Raw genomic sequence first — 27,998 nt, forward strand, 5'->3', positions numbered from 1 at the left:
TAAGACTATCACAGGCTTCACTCACTAGTAAGAATTTCCCTGGCTGGCTAATTTATTAGGTCATTTTTGCTAGTATTAGCTTTGATCCCCCTTTTTGTCAGGACTGTTTAAACTCCCAATAGTTGCAGCAACACACATCTGCTGTGGAGAACTTTAGCATCTAGAACCTCTGTTCTACTACGTTTCAAAGACGCCCCACTAGATTGAGATCTGCTTGATGTTGAGGTCACTGGACTTTAGTGAACTAATTGGTTTTTTCAACAAACTAGTTTGAGATGGCTTTAGGCAAATTTATGCTTCTGATGCATAGCCTCTGCACCCGTCAAATCTGTCTCTGTTCACGACCACGCCCCCTGCACAGAGGTTCTGCAACTGTCCTTGCACACCTAAAAAAATCCTGACTACATGTCAGACGGTCGCAAACCCGCGCAGACCTCAAGCGGAAGTGTGAAGACAAAAAGCAGCTGTGATTGGTCCTTGGTATGTCTTTCCGTCTGTCTGTGTGGTCGTCCTTCTAGATTTGGTGCCGGGTTGCGCCATTTTCAAAAACTAAGGAATAACAACAATAGATAATCTAGATCTGTCTCTGTGACCATGATATCTTCCAGATGCACCATTGTTGTTTTGGAAAATAAACACTCCCACTGGCGCTGCCGAAGAAGTTCTCATGACCATCCGCCGAAGTTCTCGCGAGTTCTTGAATAGGCTTTCCCTAGCGCTTTGGCGGGAAACTGCTGTGCGTCCCTAGAAATTCCAGACCGACGGTGCAGAAGCATAACAGCAAAACTGGTTCCCGACCAGACGCAAGCGACATTTGATGTGTGTGGTTGCAGAAGTCTAATCCGCCCTTTAAACTCAAGTGCATTTTTCTGCTGGAACTTCCTTCAGAAGTTTGGCACACTACTGTGAAGAAGGTTAAGACATACTCAGCAACAATTATCAGGTAGGTTGTGGCATAAAAATTAAACTCAAGTGGTACTAAGGGGTAGGAAATGTTTCAGGAAAATATCCTACACACTATTACCCTCGTCTTGTATCAATGGAGCTGCAGCCTAACCAATATCACTAGACCGGATGAGTCTGCTGTTTTTACGTTTTTGACCTTACCATCTAAATCTTGGTGCTGAAATGGAGACTTGTAGGATTTTTAAATGTTTTTCCAATTAAATATGGTATAGTTTTAGGTCGCATGGGTTTTCTGTTTTTCCATAGGGTCACCTGTGGTTGTTGTCCATCTTCTTTATGGTTCCACTTTTTGTGCATTAGCATCCCAGACAGCATCCCACGTACCTTGGTTGTCGTTAATGGAATTTAAGCTGCCTTTGCTATTTTATCATCACAGACCTGTCAACTGGTTCTCTTCTGACATGTAGAGAGCATTTTTGCATAGTTGATGGTAAAACCATTCGGAACCAAACAAGCCAGTTGCAACATACCAGTGTCAAAGTATCCTAAAGTAGTATTGTTTATATATGGTTTGGACTTTAGCAACTTCACCTATATATATATATATATATATATATATATATATATATATATATATATATATAAAAAAAAATATATACATATATATATATATATATATAATCTTAACTACTGAGTTAAGATTATATAGTACTACTGAGTAGTAGTTTTATAGGTGTGGTTGGTTTTCTCAGTGTGTTTTTTATTTTTCCTCCAGAAATGTAAAACTGAATAATAATAATGATAAATCTGGTTGCCCTTAAGAAGGAGTCAATCCCTCGGCACAGAAGGTATTACTCAGGAATTGCATGAAATACCCTTTTTATGGCCCAATTTTATCACCCAGAGAGATGCTTCACAAGAAGTTTCACAATCAATGAATAAGGAATTCCTCCTTGAGGAAAGCAGATGACAACAGGCAGCTTTTTACAGAAGGGAATCTTGCTCAGAATCAAAATATTCATGTTTTCAATCATTCAGCTAATCTGTAATTACTTTCTTCAGATTTTGGAGATATTGGTCCAAAAGACAATTTTGGTGGACTATAAAGTCTTCTACTCTGAATTATTGTTTGTGCATCAAAACAGCAGTCAGCCATGGTGGATTTCTTCATCTTTAACTTGCCTTTTTTGGCTGGTTGTTTACAACAAACTATTTGTTTCCCTTTTCTGTCTGTTGTGTCTATTTTGCTCCCTGTCAGTTAGCCTAGATGCCATCAGAGGCTCCATTACTGTGCCTGGGGACCAACAAACAGGGCCAGTCAAAAATTGAGTAGCTATTAATATGCGTAACTTGCCCCTGCTGTTGCTACTGGACTGGATGGAGATGTTGGAAGGTACCAACGTCCTTTTCATAATTTCTGACATTTGCTTGCCTTTTTCTAAGCCAAGATATTATAGCCAGCCTTTGTCCAGTCTTATTAGTCATAGCTTACTTTCTGAAGTGAAAGGTTAAAATAGGTGGTTAAGTTGAAGGAATATATTGTGGAATACAAGTGTTGTGTAAGGATTTCATAACTGTATCCTGTCATGCTGGGTTGCGGTTTTAGCAAAACCAGATTTTTGTACACTAACTTAACCATTTTTATTCGGTCTCCAGGGCTTACTAGACACTAGAGTTTTAGTTCATGCCTTACACAAAGCTACTTTTTTTAATAGCTTGGTATTGCTCATTTTAATGCATGCACCTGATAACTTTTTGTAGCTTTTGGTTAATGCAAAGCATTTTTCATTATAAGATACTTTGTCCAATTAACATTTTGCATATGAAAAATGGAGAGCATGAGGAAGTGCATTCCAGTGGGAGCAGTGGAGCATAACTAGTGAAAGCATATCAATAAACTCACTGAATAGTGCCAATGAACACAAGTGACTCTTGTCTGTTTGAGTGCGCGTGTCTGTTTATACACATATATGCTGCCTGTGCTGGGTGACCTTTGGTATAAATAGCCTGCTAGCCCTAGCTGTGATGACAGCCGACGGCTCGCATTGTTGTGCGAATTTGTTTCCCAAGTAGTGTTGTTCTTTACTCATCCCTTCTGGAACAACACACAAATACCTTGGCCCCTTGGTTTTAGGAAACCCAAGGCATGATTTTTGATTTTTTAGGAAACCCAAGGCATGATTTTTGCCACAACTTTTACGTGAAATGCAATTCATCCTCTTTTACGTAAAAGTTTTGGTTGTAATAAAAAAGCAAACATAGCAACAGGAAATGATCATGGAAAAACATATCTTAGCTGAAATGCTTGTACTATTAGAACAGCACTTCTTAAAAGTACATAATTAGATAAAAAGAAAAGCTTTTGTTGTGGTTTGTTTGTGTTTCTGTGTCTCAAAGTCATAGTCCCAATTTTTTTACCATCAAGTTGCCATTTTATCCGTTATCACCTCCATTTTATATGTGTAAACAACCTATTTTTCATTCGAGGACGAAGTACTCAACAGTAGTTCTTGAGTAAAAGTATTGATACTCAGAGTCATTTCCCTCTCAACTACAAGTAAAAGTTAGTGAATTTCTCCAATGTGAAATCAATAAAGTCTATGTTATCTCTTATCGTATCTTACTCGGTCAAACATCTACTCAAGTTAAGGTACTGAAATACTCACTTTGTAAAATATGTAAGTTTTTAAAAGTACATGCATTGAAAAGTACTTGAGTATTCAAAACTACAAATAAAATGTTCTAATAACATTACATTTCTGTGTAATTTTCAGAGTAATTTTTAAGGACATTTCAGAAACCACTTGATGTATTGATGCGTAGAACCCTGCTACAAATTCTACACCACTTGTAAAGAACGTTGGCACAAAAAAATAGGGCAGCTGTTTGGATTATTATTTTTATTTAAAAAAACAAAACAAAAGACACTTTCACCATGGAATACAGGTTTAAGGTTGAATCGATTACCAAAAAGACACTAGAACTCTGATTTCAGAACTCATCCTTCTGAACAACTTGGCCACATGGTAACAACCAATGCCTTTATAAAAGGTATTACCTACAAATAATATCTACCCCGAGTTTCCATGCCATGTTGAAATTGTATTTCAAGAAAGAAAAACAGCACAGTGGATTTAAAAGATATGCTGAGCCAAAACAAACAAGTGACTAGCAGCTTCCTCGAAATGTAGTGGAGTAGAAAGTACAATATTTGGCTTTGAAATGAAGGGGAGTGAAAGTTATAAGTATCCCCTGAAAATTGCTCAAGTAAAGATACTCAAAAAAAGTACTTAAGTACAGTAATCAACTAAATGTACACAGTTACTTTCCCCCACTGCCATTGTTTTAAAAATGTGTTAAACCATTGAATATATAGCTTTTTTTGTTTGATCATGATTTTAGTTGCAATGTCAGGTATTTTCCGAAAGCTATGTAAACTATCATCAAATTGTATATTATTATTTTTCTTTTTTAAATGTGTAATTTTCCATAATTTAGCTTTAGATACCAGTTTGAACAGTTGAAATTTGAAATTTTATTAACAAAGGCCTCCTTATCCAAGGTATAAAATCTCTGAACAATCACTTGTTAATAGATATTATTTATTGGAGACACTCAGAAGGAGAGTGTCTCAGAAGGAGAATGTTCAGGAACCACTGAATCATATCTTTCTTTCTACATTTACAAGACAAACTTGATTAGTTAAGTCCCACGGGGCAAATGTGCAGAATTAGCACAATAGCTTTTAAAAAATAAGGGTACAAGAAGCTTTGTTGAGTTGGTCAGTGGAATAGTTTAATAAAGCTAAAGATACTTATGGTTATTTTATTTATCATTTAACCCTGGAAGATTGATTATTTATTTTCCTAGTTTGACTTCTTCTCAAAAATTGATTGTTCAGTTTTCCATGTGAATTCAGTATCAGACTAGCTACTTTGAATGAAGCTTGAGAAGCAATGACATGTAGTAAAACATTGTTTCTTCCAGTTTCCTCTATGGTTATAACTCCTTCTTCTATCTGCCTCTCTTAGATCTGGAGCCTGATGACAACACATCATTCTACATCCTAAATGTGGGCCAGCCCCAGTCTATGGTTACCAACCACCAGTCTATTGGCCTGCCTCGTCATGGCATGCACTCCCACCATCAGGTCATCAGCACTTCTCCACGCCTTCAATCGCACAAAACAGGATCTGAGCCTCTAAGCTATGAAGCACAAGGCTCCAAGTATGGCACCTCGCCGTTGCTGCCCTCTGCTCCTGTGGAGGCACCAAAAGCCTTTGAATGCCCCAGTATCCAGATCACCTCCATCTCCCCTAGTTGCCAGCAGGAGATAGATGCCAGTGAGGGGGATCTGACGGCTAATGGCCCTGATAGAGATTATCATGGCGACAGGCCCTTGTCCAGAGACCACCTGTACTTACCACTGGACCACTCATACAGGGACTCTTCCCTTAGTCCTAGCCCTTGCAGCAGCCTCTCCTCTAGGAGCTGGTTTTCTGATGCCTCGTCTTGCGAATCATTTTCACATGTCTACGATGATGTTGACTCAGAGCTGAATGAAGCAGCTGCAAGGTTCAGTTTGGGCTCCCCTCTGACCTCTCCAGTGTGTGCGTCCCCGCAGGCTGTTGGTGGGATTCTGGAGGAGCAGTCGGCATGGCAGCACCATCACCCACCCTTTGTGCATCATTCTCACTCCACCCTTTCTCCCCGACAGTCTCCCTGCCATTCACCACGCAACAGTGTCACTGATGAAAATTGGCTTAGCCCCCGGTCTCCTTCCAGGCCTTCATCAAGACCAACCTCACCCTGTGGCAAAAGGCGACACTCAAGTGCCGACATTTGCTATCCCGGTTCTCTTTCTCCTCATCACTCACCTACACCGACCCCAGGTCCTTCCCCAAGGGGGAGCGTGACAGAAGATACGTGGGCCGGGAGTCCCACTGTAGTCATGTCACCTTTTCAGTGCTGCTCATCTGAGACGGACATCCCATCAAAGACGAGGAAGACCTCACAGGATAGAACACCTCTGCAGACAGGGAAAGGAGAGCTGGCATTGGACGAGCAGGAAAATCTTTCTGCTAACCTGGATTCTCCTTCAGATGAGAACATGCACAGTCTGAAAAAAGATGGGCCTGTAGAACAGTTCCTCTCTGTACCCTCACACTTCTCATGGAATAAACCCAAACCTGGACATACGCCTATATTCAGGTAAGATATCAGATTTTTTGAAAGGTATAACAGAATGCAACCATGTCTTACAAACCATTAAACAAATTAAAGATTAAGACATTTCTGCACACATTATAAGACATTATCATTGAAGAAAGAATTGTAGTGGCCAGTTAACTTGGACATTTATAAAAGTGAGTTTGCAATTATAGCTTTAATTTTATTTTTTCATTTTTTTAATTAATTAAATCTTTTTTTATTTCTATTAGTGACATAATTAGACTTATGGCTCATTCATAAGGGATAATTAAAGCCTGATATTTTGCCGAAATTTACAGACATTCCCCCAATATGATGTTTAGGCTTTTCCTAACATCTGCTCCATGTTCACCGTGCACAGTGCATTACATGATGTGATCCACCATTTGCAACTGATATTGATCAGTCTTTTTCTTTTTGATGCTATACCTTTTGAGTCGATGAGATTTTGCTGGTGGAGACAAAAGCTTTTCTAAACACTCCAGTACAGCCTCAATTCTTCGCAAAAAGCAAATTAAAATAAGTACAGGAAATAAAAACAACAAAATCAAATATCGGATCCTTATCATTTTTTTTCAAATCTTGTAGATACTCATTTGCATCTTGTTGGTATTATCACAGGACCTCGGAGTTCAGCGAATTTTAACTTCACAAATTACTGACATGGCTAAACTATTTCCAAAAGTATTAAAAATCTCATGTGATTCCTCTGTAAAACTAATGCAGACAGAAAAGGACTTTAGACCACACCTCAGAAAATAAAGATAAGGGGAAGTTTTAGGCAGCATTTGATCAAAAAAGACTCAGAGATTCAGTTAATCATTCAATATCGGAGGAGTATAACATAGCAGACTCTGATGACATATTCTTCCACCTAACAACTCAGACTTATGAAGCCTGCACTCCACAAAGTCAACTTTTAGAAACACTCTAAATAGAAAATGCTGCTCCAACTTCAATGAATTGCTTCAACTGGTAACAAGTAATTGAATAAAGTTAATTTACTAATTTTCCATTAAGCTATAAACCTAAACAAATTAGGTTGGACGAACTTTATTTGATTAGTTGATTTGTTAGAATTGGTCCACAAGTTAGCATTTTGGCACAGATTTAAAATGCTAAAAAACGAACACTTAACATCATAGTAAGCACACCCTCCCAGCAGTAACACACATTAGTGTGTCAGCTAGGGGAGCTGGTGATCTGAAGATCTACACAGCTAAGTGTCACTGTAGGGTTTTTGTTTAAAGCATGTTCACATGTTAGAAAGTCATAGTCCAGACACAAATTTAATTGAGAATCTGAGGTCCAGTCTGACTGCACCCCAGCTAATTTAACAAAGAACAATATTTTCTATCTGTAAATGTGCAGAACAATGTGCTACTTTGTGTTTTTTCACATGAAATTCCCTCAAAATGTAATGAAATTATACTTTAATCTTACTGGAAGTCGAGGTGAAGCGTCATAGATTACATCATAGATTACAATTTAGTGGGTCTTTGAAAAGGATTACTAGGTCAAGGTTAAGAAATATTAGTAGTGTTGGATGTTTTTATGAGAATTTATGAAAATTGTGAGTTGCCATAAAGATAAAAATAGTCTTTTTAGAGAGTTAAAATTGTCTTCTAGTTAATGTTTATCAATTACATTGTTGGGTAACATGTCTGCTGGTTCTGTTTATTGTTCAGTTATGAGGGAACTTTGAGCTGTGTGTTATTATACAGGTTTATTAGCATGTGGAGAAAAATACACAGGCACACACATGCCAAATGTACTCACACACACCAACAGGAGCGGAGGAGGAGGAGTTGGCTCACTTCTCCAATGTGTCTGGCAGATGAAGATGAGGCCTTGTCTGAGTTCACTGGCCCCTAGCGCTATAAATCAGCACAGGGCACATATGGCACAGGGGCAACCGCATACACACAGACAGACAGACATGTCCATAGACATAACACAAATGCTTATTCACATAGACCTATCATCGTACAGACAAAAACAGGCTCCAATCTATGATGATTCACAATTTACACTCAATATTTTAACAATTGTAGGTAAGTGTATGTTTCAGAGGCAGATGTTACATACACAGAAGAAAGTCAGGTTGTCTAGAGCTCTGTTTGTGTTGAAATGGGATGTTGAGCTCTCTATGCCTGCATGTGAGTCTGTTGTGAGTAGAACAGATGGCTCAGGTTGAATGGGTGGGATCGGTTGTGATAGAGGGAACTAGGGAACAAGGTGGCCGGGATTGTTAGCTTCTTCCTTGGACACAAAAAGCTGTACTGAGAAAGAAAAAGAAATCTAAATTAAATCTAAGTCAGCTTTTCATAAAATAAGTTTATTTTTCAGCTGGTATATAAGGCGGTTTGTCAATGGAATAAGATGATTTATGTTAAAATAAGAAAAAAAAAATTGATTTATCTTATTTAAGGGCATAACTACTCATTCCATCAGGAGTTCATCTAATATACTCAAATTAAGGACAAATACACTTTTTTAAAGAAATCTTAATTTATTTTAGATCAGTTTTCTCACATCACTCCTCAATGTTTTGGCTCAGCAAATCAAATTATTAGAATAAACACAAAAAGTGGTTTAACTAAAGAAACCAGCCTGCCCTTATATGAAATTGTAATTGTTATTTAATTATAGATTAAATGTAATTGTCATGTAACAAACTATTATTTTTTAATCCATTATTCTGATGATTCATCAAGTAAATAGTCACATTTAAATTGTTCAATTAGTTACTGAAGGTTATTTTATGAGAAACAACAATGTATTAAAAAATGCAAACACTTATTTTGCTTTATTTAATAAGAAAATAAGAATGATGCATCTACAGAAAAAAAATCTCTATATTAATATATTAAACACTTGCCCCCTCCTGGTTGATTTAACATGAATGCAATGCATAATACCTCTACCTCTCTTTATTTACATTAAAAAAACATATTTATATTTAAACAAAATAGAATATTTTTAAATTGATTAAGGGCCAAATTACACTTTTTATCCATCCATTCATCAATTTTCACCAGTCTATCGCAGTGCAAAAGAGAAACAAACAGGAGAAAAAACCATTCATGCACACACTCATATCTCACACAAATTTAGAGAAGCCAATTAAAGCTACAGTGTGTAATAATTACAGGGATATACAGTCAGAAATGTAATATATTATACATAACTATGTCATTTTATCATCATCTACGAGCTCAGCCTCTTAACCTTAATATTTGTGTTGCCTTAGAATTCGTTATTTATAATTACATAGGAGCGGGTCTCGCAGCCATGGAGGCAGACATCTTTGCGCTACGGCAGCGCAGAGCCATTGCGAGATCGCCCATTACGCTCGAAAGTAACTACGGCAAGTTGAGAGAGATGAACTGAGACGGTACTGAACAATAGATGGCAGTATTAAAATTATCTATGTAGACATACCTCATCACTTGAGAAGGTAGGTGATGCGGACGTCGTGGAAGACATTTTGTCCCGTAACGCTCGCCGTACTGTTGGGGGGGAGAAGCGGTGGGGGGGAGATGTTCATGTTGCTGCGGTCTGCAGTCTGGACGTTAGATGTCGCTGAAAATTACACACTGTAGCTTTAATCTAACAGTTCTGCTTTTGGACTGTGGGAGGAAGCCAGAGTACCCAGAGAGAACCCATGCATGCTCAGGGAGAACATGCAAACTCCATGCAGAAAGACAGGCACAATAAAAATCTTTCCTCACAGCTTTACCAAAAAAACCATCCCTCTCTGCTAGGGATGGGACGATTTATGAAAACCGTCAGAATTGTTCGGTTCGACTGTCTCGGTTCGGTTCGCGTGTGTTTCGTTCGGTTCATGCGCTGCTCCTTTTTCTCATAGAGGAAGCGATTACACTCCAGAGCAGAAGGTGGCAGTGCTGCGACCAAAGCCAACCGCCAGTAGTAAACAAGAAGAAGAAGAAGAAGCGAAGCAGCTTAGCCGGGTGTAGCAGGGGAAAAAAAATCAGTTGTTGTGGAGAATTGTGTCGGACTGGCGACTGGGAAAGAACAGGAGTTGGAAGACGCGCCAGCAGCACTTTATAGGTCTGCTGTATGGGAGCGCTTTGCATTTAGAGTGACCTACGATGACAGCGGAAAGAAAGTTGTGGATAAAAGTGCAACAGTGTGCAAGCATTGTGCAACACGTTTTGTTTATGCTAACAGCAACATGTCTTGCTAACCCTGAAATCCCTCATACTCCGTCAGCAACCCCCGCTCCGCCCCGCTGCGCTCCAGACTGGCTGCTCAAAGCAAAGCCTACAGCCTCCACTGTGGCTTCGTCTGCTCCCCTCTGAGTCCCTTGGAGATGGTAGAGAGCATGCGCCAGATGATTAAATTCAAAGAAGCAAAACATACGGAAATGATCCAGGGTTTCGGCGGATCATTTAAAATAATTACAATCCATTATTTTTGGGGGGATTTTTTCATTCATTTCATAAATTTTTATGGGATTTCGGTGTAACAATCAACATGTATCGAACCGAACCGAAAACCGTGACCAGAAACCGTGAATCGAACCGAACCGTGGATTTTGTGAACCGTTCCACCCCTACTCTCTGCACATAATAGTATCATCCTTTATCCCCATGTGGGTTCTCCCATGCTAACAAATCAAAACAAAGTCCTACCGAATGCAAAGGTGGGGGCCGAGCATTGACGAGCTATGCTGCTGAGATCCATGCTAAGCTGATGCCAGAAGACTCACTGTGTAGTTTTTTTTTATTTTTTTATGTTTTAAAGTAAACTTACACCTTTAAAACTTAATCCTTTTCTCTTTTTTGCCCCCTCCTTTTCTCCATTGGTGAAAACTGTGTTTGGCATTCATGTATCAGCAGGACAGGCTATCATTAGCTGTAGTCACTGGTCCTGAGCACAGTACGTGTGATACGTGCCTTGAGGAAGATGATTTATCTTGATGATTTCATAATTATTACACTCCGAAGGGGGAAGCTCTCATTGTAAAAAGAAATGCCAAAGGACTTCTTTGATAATCCTGAACATCTTTGATATAAATCTTATCTAGATAACTGATGGAAAAGGTGAAACCTTTTGGAAGGTAAACATCCACTTACATCTGCTATCAAATGACCACAGTATTCCCAAAGAGAACGTCATTCCGATAGTTAAACCTGGCGAAGTAGTGCGATGCTGTTTTGCTTCCAAGAAACCGACTACTCTCCTTATCTCATAGAACTATTAGGTTCTTATTTCTAACCTAAAATCCAGTTGGATTTTGTCCAGCTATTAGTTCATGAGTAAAAGCTAAATCTCACTGGGGTTTTGAGGCGGAGATCTGATGCACACTATGGGTTCTCCGAAGTGCATTTCAGCATAATGGACCGTTAAGCTGAAAGTGGTCAACTCATGCTGAAATAGGCTGTTATGCTCAATTTGTACAAGTACAACAGCCAAAACTGTTTATACTTGTTTGCATATATATGTCAGAGACCTCTCTGTTTGAGGATCTCAAGTCACAGATTTTGACAGTTACAGCTGGGCTTGCCACTCCTTGCCACTCCTTCAATCAACTCGATCCTAATAATTCTAATTTTGGCTCATACATCCTCTACCTAGCTGCTATCTGTTCACCTTTTGGAGGGTCAACAATAGGAACACTGCTGTGCTGAATCCAGACAGCATTCAGCCTTATTTTCTCTGATTAAATTGGGACTCAACCTTCTGGAAAAGAACTACAAAAACAAAGGTTAAACAATTAGTAAACAGCTGAAGCTCTCTATTATAGGACCAAAAACATATAAAGTTGAGGACATTTACATGTGTCACGCACAGTATGTCATGAAGTCATATATTTTTATGATACTCTGTGAGGTGGGCTGTGCCTATATGGTCTGTCCCGCCACAGATTGCTGGCAACGGTAAACCTCATAGCAATGTTAGAGATTGCAGTAGGTCCCTATGCTAACTGCATTGGCGCTAGGAAGCATTCTTATTCCTGGTCCTTCCTAACTGCCAGCACTATCCAGATAGCACTCCTGGCAACCATGGATATACTTCCACCATGGCTAAAGTGTCCTTACCATTTTGCAAGTATTGGGATTAAGCCTTAGTTTGTCTTTTTTGATATACAGTACACACTAGCTTCAAATCCCTATTCCTTCTCCAGCCGAAGAGCTAAAGTGCTAAATTAATATCTTACTCAACATTAAATGGATGGATTTTAAAATTTGTATAACGCATGTGTAATAAAAAGGAAAAACTAAAAGGAATTGTTGAGTGGAATTATACTTTAATACAGTACTTTATGTCTAACCTTTATAGCTCTCAATGATGTTAGATTGCTTATATTCACTGTGCACCAAAAATGTTATTAAAACAATTGTAAATGTACGGATATACTGTAGGACTTGTGCTAGATTTTGGCAAAAAAGGGAATAACAGGAAGAAAAATGGAAACCGTGAATAAATCAGCCATTAGATTGAAAAATATGTCTCGATTTGAAAACAAGAGAAGTCAGTCATATCGCTTTGGTCCAAAGTTGTGCTCTAAAAGCCTAAGATTATAGTATGAGTTGAATCAAAATGATGTGTTGATTACTAGGGAACCGTTAATGTAGAACTACAACATAACAGAAATAATCTGCAGGCCTTTAACCTTGTTTTTTTTTATTTCACTAATTTATCAGTCTTGCATAATATATTGGATAACTACTTTTCAACATTCTGTGGAACAAAATGTGAACTATTTATACAACAGAGGACAGGATTTGATCACTTAGATGCAACTCAGGCCACAGAAAAACAAAGCTTTGTAAATTCAGTAGGATAGGGGGCATCATACATGTATTACAGACATTTGAGAAAGGTTACGCTTTCCCTCACAAGCTCATGTTTCCCCTGTCTTCTGTTTTTGTTGCCATGGAAGCCATTCAATCACATGCCTAATTGGTGGTTATGTCATGGTTTATGCCAAGAGTGGATGATTTTTATACCTTGTTAGTGTATTAGTTCTGATTTGTTACCTGCATTCAGAAAAAAAAATAACTGCCAGCAACATAGAAAATGTGACATTTACAAAAAATGTTGGGCCTTTTACATCATGTATACATTTGGCAATAGCTATAGGATGCTAGGATCTCCAGTGGCTTGTATACATTATTCTGACAACCAGTTTCAAAAATTAAATCAAATTCACGTTCTCTTAATATTGAGAGACTTCTGTCATCATTTTTTAAAGCTTTTTCTTTCAGTTATTTATTCAGGCCTGTAAGTTTGGATATTTATCATAATTTGCATTTTTTTCTGAGATAAAAAATATGTAAAATAGAGCAAATGCAAAAAGTTAGCACACGCAGCAGAGAACACACCTACTTTTTAAGAATTTCAGAAGAGTCTGGACTGCTATTCTTCTATAACACAATGGCAGCCCAAGACAAAAGTAGTCCTCAGCTGAAATGAACTTAACTGTTAAATGTGATAATATATGTCCTTTGCAGTGAAAGCTTGTGCTGTTAAATAGACTGGAATAGAAATAGCTATTAATGTCGCTGATAATTAGGGGTTACTAGCAATAAAGGGACAGGCAAATTGAACCATGGAGATTAACGTGCAAGTAAAAATGTAAGTTATAAGAGTAAGAATGAAGGACGGTAGGGTAAGGAATATTTACAGTATAAAAAAAGAAACGCTGAGCAGAAAGAACATAATCAGATATTAAGAAATGTGATATAACAAGGTTAATAAAGATAATGCACTTGTTGAGTTTGTTGGCAGCTGGGCTGGTTATAAAGCAGGGATAGGCAACGTCTGTCCTCGAGTGCCATTGAACTGCAAGTTTAGCATGCACCCCTGCTCCAACACACCCGAAACAACAGGTCAAATGACCACCTTAAGATGTTGGGAAGTTTCAGGTGTGTTGAAAAGGGATGCATGCAAAAGCTGCAGGAGAGAAGCACTTGCGGACTAACTTTATAAAGTCTAGCAACTGCCAGGAAGAGGGATTTGTGATAATGCACACTTGTGCTCCAAGGGTTTAGCAGTCTTTCACTGACAAAGCACTCTAGTTCTGCAACAACTTCATGGGTGCATTGGGCAACATCATTCAGCTGTTTTGTTATTTCTCCCACGGCCTGCACTGGGTTGAGGGGGCATTCAAGGATAGGAGCTGGTCTTTGTGATGAGCTGGTCTAAATGCTAACTCACAGCTATACATAAGCCACTGCTTCAACAAATTAAACCATAGAAGAAGGCCTATCCTAGCACAGAATTGAAAAGGTCTTAAGAGTTACCCTCTGCACTCCAACAGACCTAACTCTCTTCAGCAGTTAGAGTACAGTATGCTCTGACCTTTCATGGACATGGCATCAGTGTTGTGACTTTAGAGCAATTTATTGTTGAGTTATTCACCCTGGTTCTTATAAGACTTCATTACCTTACTGTCCGTTCCCTGAATGACGACAGTGTGGTGGGGGTACATGACAGTAAAAGTAAACCTATCACCAACAATTAAGGTTAATCAAGAGGTAAGCCATGAAAGTGAAGTTAATTAAAAGGTTAAGGATGTGTTCTTAGTTTGTTGATAAACTGATCCAATGCACTTAGATAGATGGACCCGGTTTCTGTGCGGAGACGGCTATTCAGCGTTTTATGTTTACATGCAGCTGTTCAAATATGATTGTGGCCTACTCAGATAACAAAAAGAGGCAGTGAGGAAAAACACACAATGCCACCCGCTGTGGTACGCTGGACATAAATTAGGCTCTAGTACAGTATGCACACAGACCCGGACAGTCATTTATGTACTGTCTAATGCACACCCTTGTCCTTACGCCTTTTCTTTGACCCACACATTAAAATGATAAAGACTCATAAAAAAAAGTCCCCCTTGGGAAAAGATTCACACTCAGAGTCTTTGCATGACATATTACAAGTTTTATGCTTAAGAGCAACGCGAGCACATGTGGGCATTCCAGTGATTCACTGTCTGATGGGAGAAAGAACAATGCATTTTAAAACGCAGTTTGTCACCTATTGCACCATATCAGTCCTGACAGGGGAATACCCATTTTCTTTTAGACATTTATGGTTCAGATAAGCTTAAAAGAGGCGGCCACTAGCAAGGGAAAGGTCTTCATTTGTATTTTTTTCCTATCCAGTAATGGTTCAAAGAGGATTTTTTTGTATATTATTTAATTCAAAAGAACTGCATTTATGTTTTTCTATGTGCAGCAATGTTTTTTGCTGCAGCATTGACAAGATTTTCTGCTCTCTTATTGTTTGAAGTTGTATAAACTCATGACAGTCCTGACCTTTTTTCAAGGTATGCGTTAGATACCCTTTTGACCACATCTTTGACACACTTGCAGCTTGTAGAGTTTGTTTCCAGAACTCTAATTTCCTCTCTGTGTGGGTGTTAATGTGCATGCTTATGATTGTGCCTCTTCAGGACAACCTCGCTCCCTCCTTTAGACTGGCCATTGCCAAGCCAATTTGGCCAGTATGAGCTGAAGATAGAGGTGCAACCCAAAGCTCACCACCGTGCACACTATGAGACTGAAGGCAGCAGAGGAGCTGTCAAAGCAGCATCTGGTGGCCATCCAATCGTCAAGGTAACATTTTTTCTCTCATGTCTGGGACTTTTACATGTACTGTTCATACTTGACATTGTTTTCCTCTTTGTGGGTTTAATCTTAAAATTTTTCTCTATGGTACTAGAACCCAAAATGATTTAAGATTATTTCTATAAAACAAAATCATGTTTGTGTTTAGGATTTTTTAAAGTTAAGTTGTTGGGTTTCGCAGAACTGGTTGTCAACTGGTTGTGTATTGATTTATATCCTTAGTTTCATCCTAATGCTAAAACTTGTATATTGAATTAGAATTCTCGGAGCAGTGTTCTTGTCAGTGTATTTTAAGTGTACAGTGCTGCTAAATTCAAATGTGGCCCAGATACGCTAAAATCCAGGCCGCTACTCTTCTTTTTTTATTAGCTGGGCTCTGTCCAAAACATTTCACCCCAAACACTGCTGAAATTTTAGAAATGACACTGAAATTAGGCCGATACACTGATTTTAAATGAGCATACACAGCAGTCATACTGGGTTTTTGAATAGATTTTTTTCCACATTTCCAAAGGAACAGGTTTCAATATACAGGTTTAAACCATTGCTCAAGGGTTTTGGAAATGAAATCTATAGTTTTGTGAAGTTATCTTTAACATACTAAACTGTTGTGATCTGTGTTGCTGTCCTGGCCAGGACTCCCTTTGAAAAGTGATTAGTAAACTCAATGGGGCTTTCCTTGTAAAAAAAAAAAAAGAGAAAACAAAGAAAAATAGTTGTGAAAACGTGAACCCTGCACCCTTCAGACACTGTCATCGCCTCGCTCTGAGGGCTTTCGGGCAGGTGAACATATGCACTACCACCCTGCCACCAGACAGAGAGCCAGCAGGGGTGAGGTGACCCAATTCGGAAGGCTTCCCAAACGCCCGGTCTGCTTTTTTGAGCCAGTTTGGCTGCAGCGTTGCGAAACTGCTTATCTGCAGGCGGATCAGAGTAGCGTCTCTTGGTGAATCACCTCCATGATTGACTCCAACCAGACTTCATGCCTTGTCAATCTCTAAATGGGCCTTGCTTCACAATCCTCTCAAGCTACAGTTGTATATAATCTAATTTATATCGGAAATAACATTTTGCTTTATCTGTAGTCGTAAGGAACAATTTTTAAAATTAATAGAAAGCGGCAGAATAACTGAATGTCATACTATATGTTTAGACCCTGTGATTTCCGTGGTGCAGGAACGCAGATGGAATTTTAACAAATAACAAATAAAATGGAATCTAGTGAAAAACCCGGAATCTCACAGGATTCTCCCATTTGGATGAGAGGTTACAGCAGATGATATGTCTAGTTCATTTGTAATGTTTTTTATTAAAACGCATGTAACTTTCTGCTGAACCACAGCTATGTGTTTTATTTCTAAAAGTGAAGCATCGTTCATTTTTAAGTTGACATTAAATAAGAATTTTTTGGCTTTTAAAAGAAATATTTTTTAGTTACTTTATAATTATGGTACATCCTTTTCAGGTTAGAATGAAAATGTGGAATTTAGGGGAAACAAATAAAACAGAAATTTAAGGGCCCTATATGTTATATAAGTGTGCATTTTTGCTGAGGTAAATAAAATTTTGAATTTATTCTGGTTTATTCTGGAGCACCATTTGAGTTTTGTAATACAGAAAAATGTGCGGCCTTATCTGACTGAAAACAGGTGAGTGTGCAAACCTGTTCAAACATCCTGACACAGATCTAGTCTAGAGCAGGTCTCGCAGTGAGCCTGCTGATGTGTCCTTCAGCAGCCTTAGAAGACAAGCAGGGACAATGGCAGGACGGGTGCCACAATACGCCAGTCCGCTGCTCTGTCATTTGATAGCATACGTGACAGCGTAGATAAGAGATGGAGAAAGAGAGGGAGAAAAAGTAACAGAGGAGGATTTCAGTCTGATTAATATTTTAAGTTTAGTGTGATTTAGGAAAGGTTTAATGCTTGTTCCTCACTATAGATGCAGACCTTGACAATGGCTGAGTTCAGATTTTGTTTCTGTCATAATTTCCTTGTGCAGCAACAAATCTTTAGTATTTTTTCTCCACTTTCCTGTTAACACTGCATTAGAAAATCTATTGTTTTCATTTCTGTATTTTGGACTCTACATAAGACTTTTTTGCCTTTTAGTTAACATGTACATTTTTGATTTTCTCTTAAATGTGTTCACCTCTTTGTCTTCAAAAAAGTATCATTGGATGTTGGTAAGATGTTTCAGCTGCTGGTTTCTACAGATTGGAAGCCGATAAACCATAGGGTGAGCTTTGCCACCGCTGATTATCCACATTATGCAAGATTTAACAAGTGAGATAAAATACAACACTTGAACAGCTGTGGACACAGAATTTCCTAAAACAACAAAAGCGTCCAGACTTCTGCCATTTGTTGCTTTAGAAACAGCCTATGTCCTCATACATTCAGTCATGCAGTCTCCCTTCAGGCCAATCATTAACCGTTTCCACCTCAGCTAGACCAAGATTCAACCCTGCCATATGTGACAATGCATAATTTAACATTTCGATTTTTTTTTTTTCACCCAAGCGTTTGTCACTGTTGCCCTCTTTTCTCATCCTGCGGAGAAAATATTTGGTGATTCTGCTTTACTTGATGTCTTAGATAAGTCGATGTGATTTAGAAGCTGATTTTAAACAAAGATAAAATTAAGTCAATCTGGTCTACAAGTTAATTATTAAAATTAATTGAAAATTAGACTCAAACCTGTTGGGTCTATATGTTAATTTATATCACAATACCTGATATTCCCTGTTTTATAAAAAGGCCAACATAACGCTATAATGATCGACAACCCACAAGAGAAGATGGTTAATATCTTTCTTTAGATTAACTGTTCAAACATATTCACTCTGATGTTGGATGCTTTTTCCCCAGTCACCACTACAAATTGAACAGTTTTAAAGTCCAACCAAGGATAAAAGACACATTCAACCGAACTCTTTCTTTATCTGAACTCACAAACTACTGTGTCTTGTCACAAACGGAGTTAGGAAAGCGGTTGAGAGAAGGGCACAGATAGCATTTGCTTCTCATCAGCAGCGGTTTGCATGGCTCTGTGCAGAGAAAATGTGTGGGTGAATGAGGTATTATAGAGGAGCCAAAGTAGGTTGAGTGCTAAGGTTGACAAGCATATTTTTTCTTTCTGTTTAAACATTTATACTTTATTATACCTTTAAATTAGATATTTATGCAACTATTTATTCAGACATAAAACAAATTTACATGTATTTCTTTGTTAAACAATCTTTTTTAATATCCCAGCAATGTTTTTGTCTAAAATGTTACCTAATATAAGTAAACCAATTATATTATTAATCTATTTAGGTTTATAGTTTATAGTAAGAAACATAACTGTTAAACATAAAAAAATGAAAGAAATAAGCTGAAATAAAATAATGGAATGATTAATATTAATAATTGAGGAAACCATATAGAAGTTCAAGCATATCACACCACCCAGGTGTGCTGTTGTAATGAATAAGCTGCTCCCAGGCGGCAGAAGGTGCCAGTGTGCGTGATTACAGCCTCCATGCTGCATGTTGTCATTTCCACACTGGATATTTTTAACTGATTTTAAAGTTATTCCTACAACAAAAAAAAAGCAAAGTTGCAAGAGATTCATTTTAGTTGAACGCTTTTATTGTAAATAATAAATAACATCTACTTTTTGGGGTTTTTTAATTTTTTAAATTATTATTTTGTATGCTGTTTGCTTTTGTTTTAATTTTAAATTCAAGGATACATTGCACATTGCGAACCCCACCCCCCCCTCTTGAGTCTTGACTACCGGTGATGTGATGTCACCAGATAACGTCAAAGCTGCCATCTGGACCTGGTGATGACTTCCATTTTCTTTTTACCAGGCCGTCACCCAAATCAGTGCACCACTGAGCCGCTTTGTCAGCAGAGCAGGTTTAATGTACAAGAATTAAAAAAAATTCTCTTTGGTCCTTGCAGAAGAATAATTTATTATATTAGTATGCAGTAATTTTTACTGACTCATGCAGGTATTCACATTGTATTGACAATCCCAGTTTCTTTACAATTCAAGACCATACAGTGTTGTAGGGCTTTTATAAAAATATTATTTATCAATTTTTTTTCTCACTTAGTTTCAAACAAATATGCTTTTGGTCAAGGAGAAGATTCAGCAGTGTTTATTCAAGAGGAACGTTTTAATCTTCAGAATAATTAGTTTGTTTAACTTGTTAAAAGCTTGTACAACTAACACAGAATCCTAAAGGTGTGCTTATACTGGACAGAGCAAACAGGAAAACAACACAAGTCTGAAAGTAGGTTGTTGAGCAGTATCTCTGTTTAGCAGCCGGTTAGGGTATTAATTTGAACAGCTTCCTTTGGACTTTAACAATAAGAGCCATAGACCTACATTTCTGTCATAAATTAAAACACCACATTTTAAACCTTTCCACTTGTAAAAAAAAAAAAAAAAAAAAAAAAAAAAAAAAAAAGCAGTTTGAATTTTGGTTGCATTGTTTTCTTTCTAGATGTAATTTAACCCTCTATATTTGCTAAAAGCGTGATAAAGTGATGAAAAATACCATTTTGCAAATTTTTCCATGATGAAGAAACATTTTATATCATTACATCCTTTATGTGTTGTAGGAATGCATTGACAGAGTTTTGTTTTCTTTCACCTTAATAGAAGTTTTTTTTAAATAAAAAATAGTTTTAAGCAAAGAGAGCTTCAGCCATTATGCATGCACCTCATGAATGTGCCTCGTATAAAAGAAAAGTTGGCTAAACTGACTACATTTTCTTTTCTTCTAAAGTTTAAAACACAAAAAAGTCAACGGTCTTTGATGAAACCCCCCCTTCACTTTTTTAACCAATGCTTTCATAATAAATTAACTATTTGATAAGTAGTTTAAATAAATTTGTTGGAGAACATTTTTCTTTTTCAATAATTTAAATCAGGTATAAAATTTACGTTAATTAGATGTCTAAGAAACATTGATATAATAGTTGTCAATTTTACAAGCATTTGTAAAATTATGGTAAAGAGGTAATTCAAACCATCTCTTTACAATTATTGTTACTGCAAAGAGAAATTTGGCTGCATGTGTGTCTGGCTGTTTTAGCCATTACTCTGGGGCTAGCTGCAGACCTTAATCTGTACACCTGTTGCTAGGAGACATATAAGTCCAAAGCCTCTCTGGCTGAAGGCTGAGGTATCCTTGGGCATATTTAACCAGCTTATTTGTGTGCTGCTGCTCCCACACAAATATAAGTAACCCCTCTGGTATTACCAATTTGGCTGGAGATAGGGACAGGCTGATTGGATTGAAACAGGTTGATAGTCAGTGAAAATGTTATCCCACTTGCTCATACATACAGCATGGAAGCAAAGCCAATGCATACAAATACAATGTAAAGCTGTGGATTGTGGAAAGGTAACAGAGGGAAAATGTATGCATTTAATAGCACTATAAACATAATGAGCTGTGGTATCAGGTGACGAGGCTTTCAGAGGTTGAATTAACAGCATCTCCCCAACTCATTTCCTCCAGCTTGAGTGCAGTGAAAGATTTTCATCCCACAATGTGACCCCATTAGTATTACAAGCTACAGCTTTCTGTTCTGGTGTAACTCAAAAAAAGATGAGCAATTAAAAGCAACAGTATTCTACACTAAGCTACTTGAAATAGTCAATTTTATGGTTGTTCATACTTATTTGCTTAAGTCTATCCAACTATAGAGATACACTTATTAGAAAGAAAGTTATAGGGGCATTGTCAAAACCTGGTTAATCAATTTCTTATATAATTTTTATAGCATAAGACATTCTTCAATTAGACCTGCACGGTTAATTTATCACATATAAATGCCTTTCTTTCTTTTTTTCTCTCTATGACCATTTACTAGGCATGACTTGGTTTATGATTTAATTGGTGTAATGACCTTGACCAAATATCCCACAATGCCAAGTAAACCAACAGTTCTCTGTTGCTGAAAACAAGATCTTATTGATTATTGCAGCTCTAATGATGTTATTCATTACAGATTTCAATGTTTTCATGATTTTGGTACATAGTCCAGCTATTAATTAGGGAAGCCTGTCTGGAGCTGGCTGCTTTACAGAATGTTCACAGTGACAGAGGACATGTCATGTTTGGGCTTAGTAAAGGACACAAGTACAGAGAATAACTGTCAAAAAAACAGATTTATTTCATAATAAAGCAACACAGAGAATTTACTTGAGATGGAGCACATGAATGGGAGGAAGAAGCAAAAAACCCAGTGAGCTCATATACGGAGGTGAGAGTAGAGAATGACACTGAATTAAGGCAGGTTAGTTAATCTGGGGATAAGAGGCAGCTGTGAAAGAGAGTGAACTGGCATACTGAGGTAATATGAACAATTCACTCGAAGGCAGTTGAACTAGACAAAAAACAACAACAACCAACTACAAACTAAGGGGGGGGGGGAACTAGCATAAAATACATTGTGCTTTTGCACTAATTTCTAGGAGAAATTAGTGCAAATACACAATGATCAAAATGAAAGAATACAAATTAAATCCCAAAGAATAAATTGATAGGACAATTTGTAATTTTTTTTATAATAAGAAAATTTCTTTTCTTATTTTCATAATAGTATTCTCACAATAAACATAAAAACATATCTTCATTATGTTTCTAACATAATGTTAATATGGCAAGATCTTTAGAACATAAACAATAAGGATATTATCCTTACACAAACAAAATAAAAACCAAAAACCTGGACATCAAAGGGTCCTGATTTGATACTCTTCTTTAAAATAATTAAATGTTTCTGGTCTAAAGAGACTTAAAAATTCCTTATTATAAAAAAACAAAGCACCTTGTTTCAAAAAGGTATGCCATGCCTAGTTAACAGTTGAACACAAGTACATTCCAGTTGATTTATTCCCTTGAAATAAATCAATTAGACTGAGGATCTCATATAAGCCCATGCCTAACACATAGCTATAGAGCGAAGTCTGTGGAGCGGTCATGGCGAGTGTTGCCTTGCCCCAGGGTTGCATTTGATGTCAACACATTGGAGGCTAGTCACTCGCTAGTTTAAGTCTGGTTAAGTACACTGCAAAATATTCAAAAGTTGCTGAGAAGGGTGGACGAAGAAAGAGCGGTGTGCCCAAGACTGAGTGAAAGTGAGGGAGGACAAAATGGGAATAAACAGAATTGAGCCTGGAAGTCGAACAGGGCCATATACAGGCCTCATGGTGTATACAGTAAACGTGTCTGCTGCGTGTGTTGGTCTGTGCATTTGCGTGAGCGTGCACATGTATTGACCTTGTTTAAACAAACAGTCAACCAGCCCCCTGGCTCTCACTGCCCTCCCTGGTGTGCTGGGCAAACAGCAGGGCTGTGCAGCTTGTTCTCTTCTATGTGTGTCTGTGTGTGTGTGCACGCCAATAGATCCCATGGTGCCTCAGTGCCACACCAGGGTAACCACTGCCAGATAAAATGGGACCTTGCGTGACCTTGACCTCTGTTTCTGCTCTTTTTACTTCTCTGACACAAACATAGTCACTAAACAGCTACTGTTACCCTCTCTCCATCTGCTAAACGTTGCAGATCTTCTCATAAAAGGCAGTTTCTGTGTTTAAATCCACACTTGCATCCATTTTATCTACACAAGCTTCAGGACTGTAGTTTATACCAGCGTGGGTCTATGTAGCTGCTCACACACACACACACACACACACACACACCCCTGCATACACATGGGGAGTCTTACCATGGCAACAGTGGAGCAACACAGGGAAACAACTTAGTAGAGTCAGGCGGTCGCTGTGAGAAAGTGTCATGTTACGACAGAGGGCTGAGGCTGAGGAAGGTGAGAGGGTAGGACAGGGGCAGAGAGGAGAGAGTGACAAAGGGATAAGAAGAGGGAAGAGGACCGATGACAAAAACAGACTGGGCCCGGCATACGGTGAAGAGAAACATTGCTATTCATGTGAAAATTGCAAAGAGAACAGGTGTTTTTTACATTTTTTTTATTTAAGCCTCAAACTATGAATATATGCAATTATAAATCAAACATTCTGGAGAAATTAAGAAATACAGGATAATTTTTGTCATTTTTAACAAAAGCCAACATGTCTGGTATGCATATGCCAGTAAGCCTGCGTAATAACGTATGCAATGTTGGGACATGTTTTTCCACCTCAGCTTGCTCGCTTCATTACTGCCTCAGTGGAACAGATGAAGGCCAAAAATAAGTGGGTTCTTTATTTAGTGGAAGGTGAGTCTGTAACCGTATCCAGCAGTTTTATTTTAAGGGAAAGCGTTTATCCTAAACTCAATCCACAATCAGATGTTGGAAGTTAGAAGTTAGCTACGTGCCTCAGTGAGCATGGGTCTGGGGTCTTGTGACTGCCATTTATGTCACTGCAGTTTCATATAGGAGCAGATTTTGGACAGAGAGAAGGTAGGAAGTTAAAAGTGCAGATGTTTTACACTCAACTTAGATTAAGTGTTTGAGGGTTGAGTAAGGAATATGGCATAACTGGAGGGTGTATTTTATGCAGATTCATGTAGAACAGACTAATTCCTGGAGCATTCTAGAGATTAGTGCACACTTGTAGTTTTTTTTAAAACCCTGTATATATTATTTGAAATTAATCCACAAAGTCGGAAGTCACTAAAAATATCCTGAATTAATCACTGCTACAGGCAGTGATATGTTTTTCCTCTTGTATGGGCTTTATGGTCTATAGTTTGTCAATCAGTTAGAATGTTATGGTGTCAAGGCCTCTAGTAGAAAGCATAGTTTTACAGTCTCATGATCCAAATACTTCATTTAAAAATAGAACAGTATCACATGATGTTGGTTTTATTAAAACAGAAAATCTACAGCTATCCCCTGCCTACAGCTTTAGTGCAATAAGACTGATGGTAGCTACTCTTTTGGTTTCCATGCAATGCACTTTGTTTTGGAATTGTTGGTCAACAGTACACAGAAACAGCCTCCATAAAGCAGAAGACAACTGTAAGCATCTCTAGTAAAATGCAATTTAAAATGTTAGGATTTCATGGTGAGAAACGTTACAGAATTTTTTAAAATTAGAACTATTTTTAGAGAATTGATCAGTTTTAATTCATGGCCTCCTTAGATTTCAAAGCCTTAGTTACTTTAAAAAAATTAATTTGAGAAAGGAAAAAAAAAAGGAACATTTACTTTATTAAAGCTTTTTCTTTTCCTATTTTCTCAACACAATTTTTAGAAGCTGTTGACATCATAATGGTGGTATTTGTATTTTTTTATATTACATTATATTACACATTACTTTAAAGAACTATAACTACTTGGAAATATGTAAATTCACAAAATACAAAAACAGACTAAGTCTTTCCAATTTATTGCAAAATATGTTTTATGTAGAATTGACCTGAACTAGCAAGCAAGACAGAAATAAAAAACAAAAACATCATTTTTGGGCATTACCTACGATCACACAACTCCAACTTACGTATATCCTTACATCTGTCTCCTTCTATAGTATCTCCTTGAACAGATCCAACAGTCAAAACAGTTAAATAATGTATTCCGATCTGGAACACAGATGTTTGGATACTCTCTTGATTTAAAGGCTTGCATATACACACCAACACATATAATATAGCATAGACCTGCATACCTGCAATCAGAATTTAGGACTGTGTGTGTTATTAAAAAACAGCCCAAATGTTGATGCAGTTAATTCTTGACATTCTTTGTTTTCTTGAATCCAGATGTTATGTTTATTTGAATTCATGCTTTAATTGCGATCCCCTATGATTTATTACCCAGTCTGACACAGAAGCACACCCTAAATTAAGGTGATATTTTATCCTGCTTAGTCATTCACTCACAAATGATCACTATGCTGTTGTATAGCTCCATCTGAGGATGTTGTAAAGGAGCGTCAACATACCTGAAGCTGCCAAGATTTTGCCACAACAAGTCTAGTTCAGTGTCAAAGAGATTATTTTTCAGTACGGTAGTTTAAATGTTAGATTTAAATGTCTTTATAAGTTAGGTTACGTTTTTCCAAATGAAAATAGAGACTTACCTTTAATTTTGCTTGCTTTTATATTTCTCAGTTCACTTATGAATGGAAGCTGCTTATCCAACGTCAAAGCTCAAATGATAGAGTGCGGGATGCTTTCTCCTCTGAGATATTTCCTAGCATAAATGTCTATGAAGCCTTTGTATTTTTGTGATTTTTCTTTCTTTCTAAAAAGTCAAAAAAAAAAATGTAATATATGTATGTATTCTATTTTCTGATGAAACAACTCTAAAAATCTACAATGTTTTTATTTAGCTGAAATACAGGAATAATTTCAAATATCACTCCTTGGTCTTGTATGTACATTTATCTTTAATTATGCTTGTAAACACAGCGTATACTTAGGTTGTTTTCATGGTGGAGCATAGGCCTCCTCATACTCCCTGTTTTAACCACAACGGAGGCAGTTGAGAAAATATGGTGGGAGTTGCAAAAAATGAACACAGGCTTGTAAATCTTAAAATATGTTTGTGGTTTGGACCAGCAAATGACTTATTCCTAGCTCCCCTTCTTTCTGTCCTTTCATGCATCGATCATTTTCTGCCTAGCACTGACACCGGGGTGTGTGACGCAAACCGGCAGGGGTAAAGAGCCAGCTGTGGTGGGATTGAAGCTTGGCAGTTAAAAGTGGTGAAATAGCAATGAAAGGCCTTCTTCTTCTGCTCTGTTAGCCTCTGCAAGCTACCATCCGTCTGCCTGGCGGTGTGTGGTTGTTTCAGAGCAGTCCGCTGTAGGCGTGAATGTGGGGGGATGCCATCCTGCCGTCACGGAGTCTGCCAAGTACAACATTACAACAGTGGTGGGATTGTGCGGCCTGCGTGTTTGTTCTATCCCGGTGTAGAGGGAAGGTCCTGCTCTTCTCTATTTTCCTCTCGTTATTACCCAACATGCAACAGTTTCCTCCATCAAAGTTTGTCCTCTCTGCAAAGTGGCTTAGGTGGCAGAACTCAGAGACAACTTCAAAGAGTGACTGCTGCTTGTTGGGCTTTTTCCCACCGTTTTGGCAAAAATGAACCACTGGAAATGCTGCTGACCTTTTTCCATGGCATCTTCTGTGCCATACAAAACAGTAGAAAAATAAATCTTAATGTCAGGACTCAGATTTAATTAGGGGCTGGGCTTTTAAGAGGTCGTGTTTTTTATTTATTTATTATTATTCAAACAAGTTTTATTTCTTTTCATCTGTTTTCTGTTAAAAAAGCTCTGAAGGAAAAGTTTTTTCTGGATATTGCAGACATTTTTACTCACCTAAAAGGAGTCCTACATCCAGCTGTCAGTTTTGTTCTGCTTTTTTGTAATTGAGTTGCAGGGGTATCGGGTTCATGAGTGAAGCACAGACCTTTTCCGCTCCGATTAGACCTATGATCCTTTCAGTGAGCTCATGGTCTCTCCTCCAGGTACAAAATAGAAATCCCTCCAAACTGAAAATTCTTTAGCCTCAACTATTATCCTACTATGATGCTTCCATTTTTTAAAGGCCCAGATAAAACATTACAGTACACTTACCCTTAACAAAAGGGTATAAAAAAAAAAAAAGTTGGTTTCTATGACGGACAAAATAGATTTGAACCATTTTGCTATAAGGCAAAGCTAATAAACCACAACACTCAACAGGACAGAAGATCAGGCACATTCATTTTTATACATAATATTCTAAAGTCAAGTGTAGTAGAGAATAGGTCGAGGTGTGAGCAATTGGAAAGGTTAGATATCTTCTAATGCTGTGTTTCATGTACCTTTGATGTCACAAGTTGGATCTAGAAACAACATATTATTAAACTTAAACTTTCGGTAGGTGGGAGTTAGAAAGGAGTTGTATTTACTTTTATTTCTTTTGACAATGTACATTTACCTGCACATCAGGGTTCTTATTGACAGGATACTTTTCATGATGCCTTAGCCGCTTTAAGTGATTGCTCTGAAACTGAAGAGATTTTTTCTTTTCACACCTTTCATCATCTAAGACCCAAGGACTCACATCTGTCTATTTATTCTTCTCTTTGACTGTTGTCTTGCAGCTCACCGGCTACAGCGAGAAGCCTGTGAACCTGCAGATGTTCATAGGAACAGCGGACGACCGCTACCTGAGGCCACATGCCTTTTACCAGGTGCACCGGATCACGGGGAAAACTGTAGCAACGGCCAGCCAAGAGATTGTGGTCTCCAGCACCAAAGTTCTTGAAATCCCCTTACTTCCTGAAAACAACATGTCAGCCAGGT

At 37.9% G+C, this 27,998-nt stretch overlaps 1 protein-coding gene across 2 annotated transcripts in view; it reads left to right on the plus strand.

Annotated features, from left to right (window-relative positions):
* Positions 1-27,998, plus strand: part of nfatc3a (nuclear factor of activated T cells 3a) — a 76,294-nt gene that overhangs the window by 21,753 nt on the left and 26,543 nt on the right. For both annotated transcript variants that reach the window (XM_038280980.1, XM_038280990.1), the window contains exons 2-4: positions 4,938-6,117; positions 15,551-15,713; positions 27,797-27,996. In XM_038280980.1, coding sequence (XP_038136908.1) covers positions 4,938-6,117; positions 15,551-15,713; positions 27,797-27,996 — 1,543 coding nt within the window. The remainder of the gene's footprint in view (positions 1-4,937; positions 6,118-15,550; positions 15,714-27,796; positions 27,997-27,998) is intronic.

Source organism: Cyprinodon tularosa, unplaced genomic scaffold (genome assembly GCF_016077235.1).
Source record: "Cyprinodon tularosa strain WSP-4 unplaced genomic scaffold, ASM1607723v1 ctg103, whole genome shotgun sequence".
NCBI classification, from domain to species: Eukaryota; Metazoa; Chordata; class Actinopteri; order Cyprinodontiformes; family Cyprinodontidae; genus Cyprinodon; species Cyprinodon tularosa.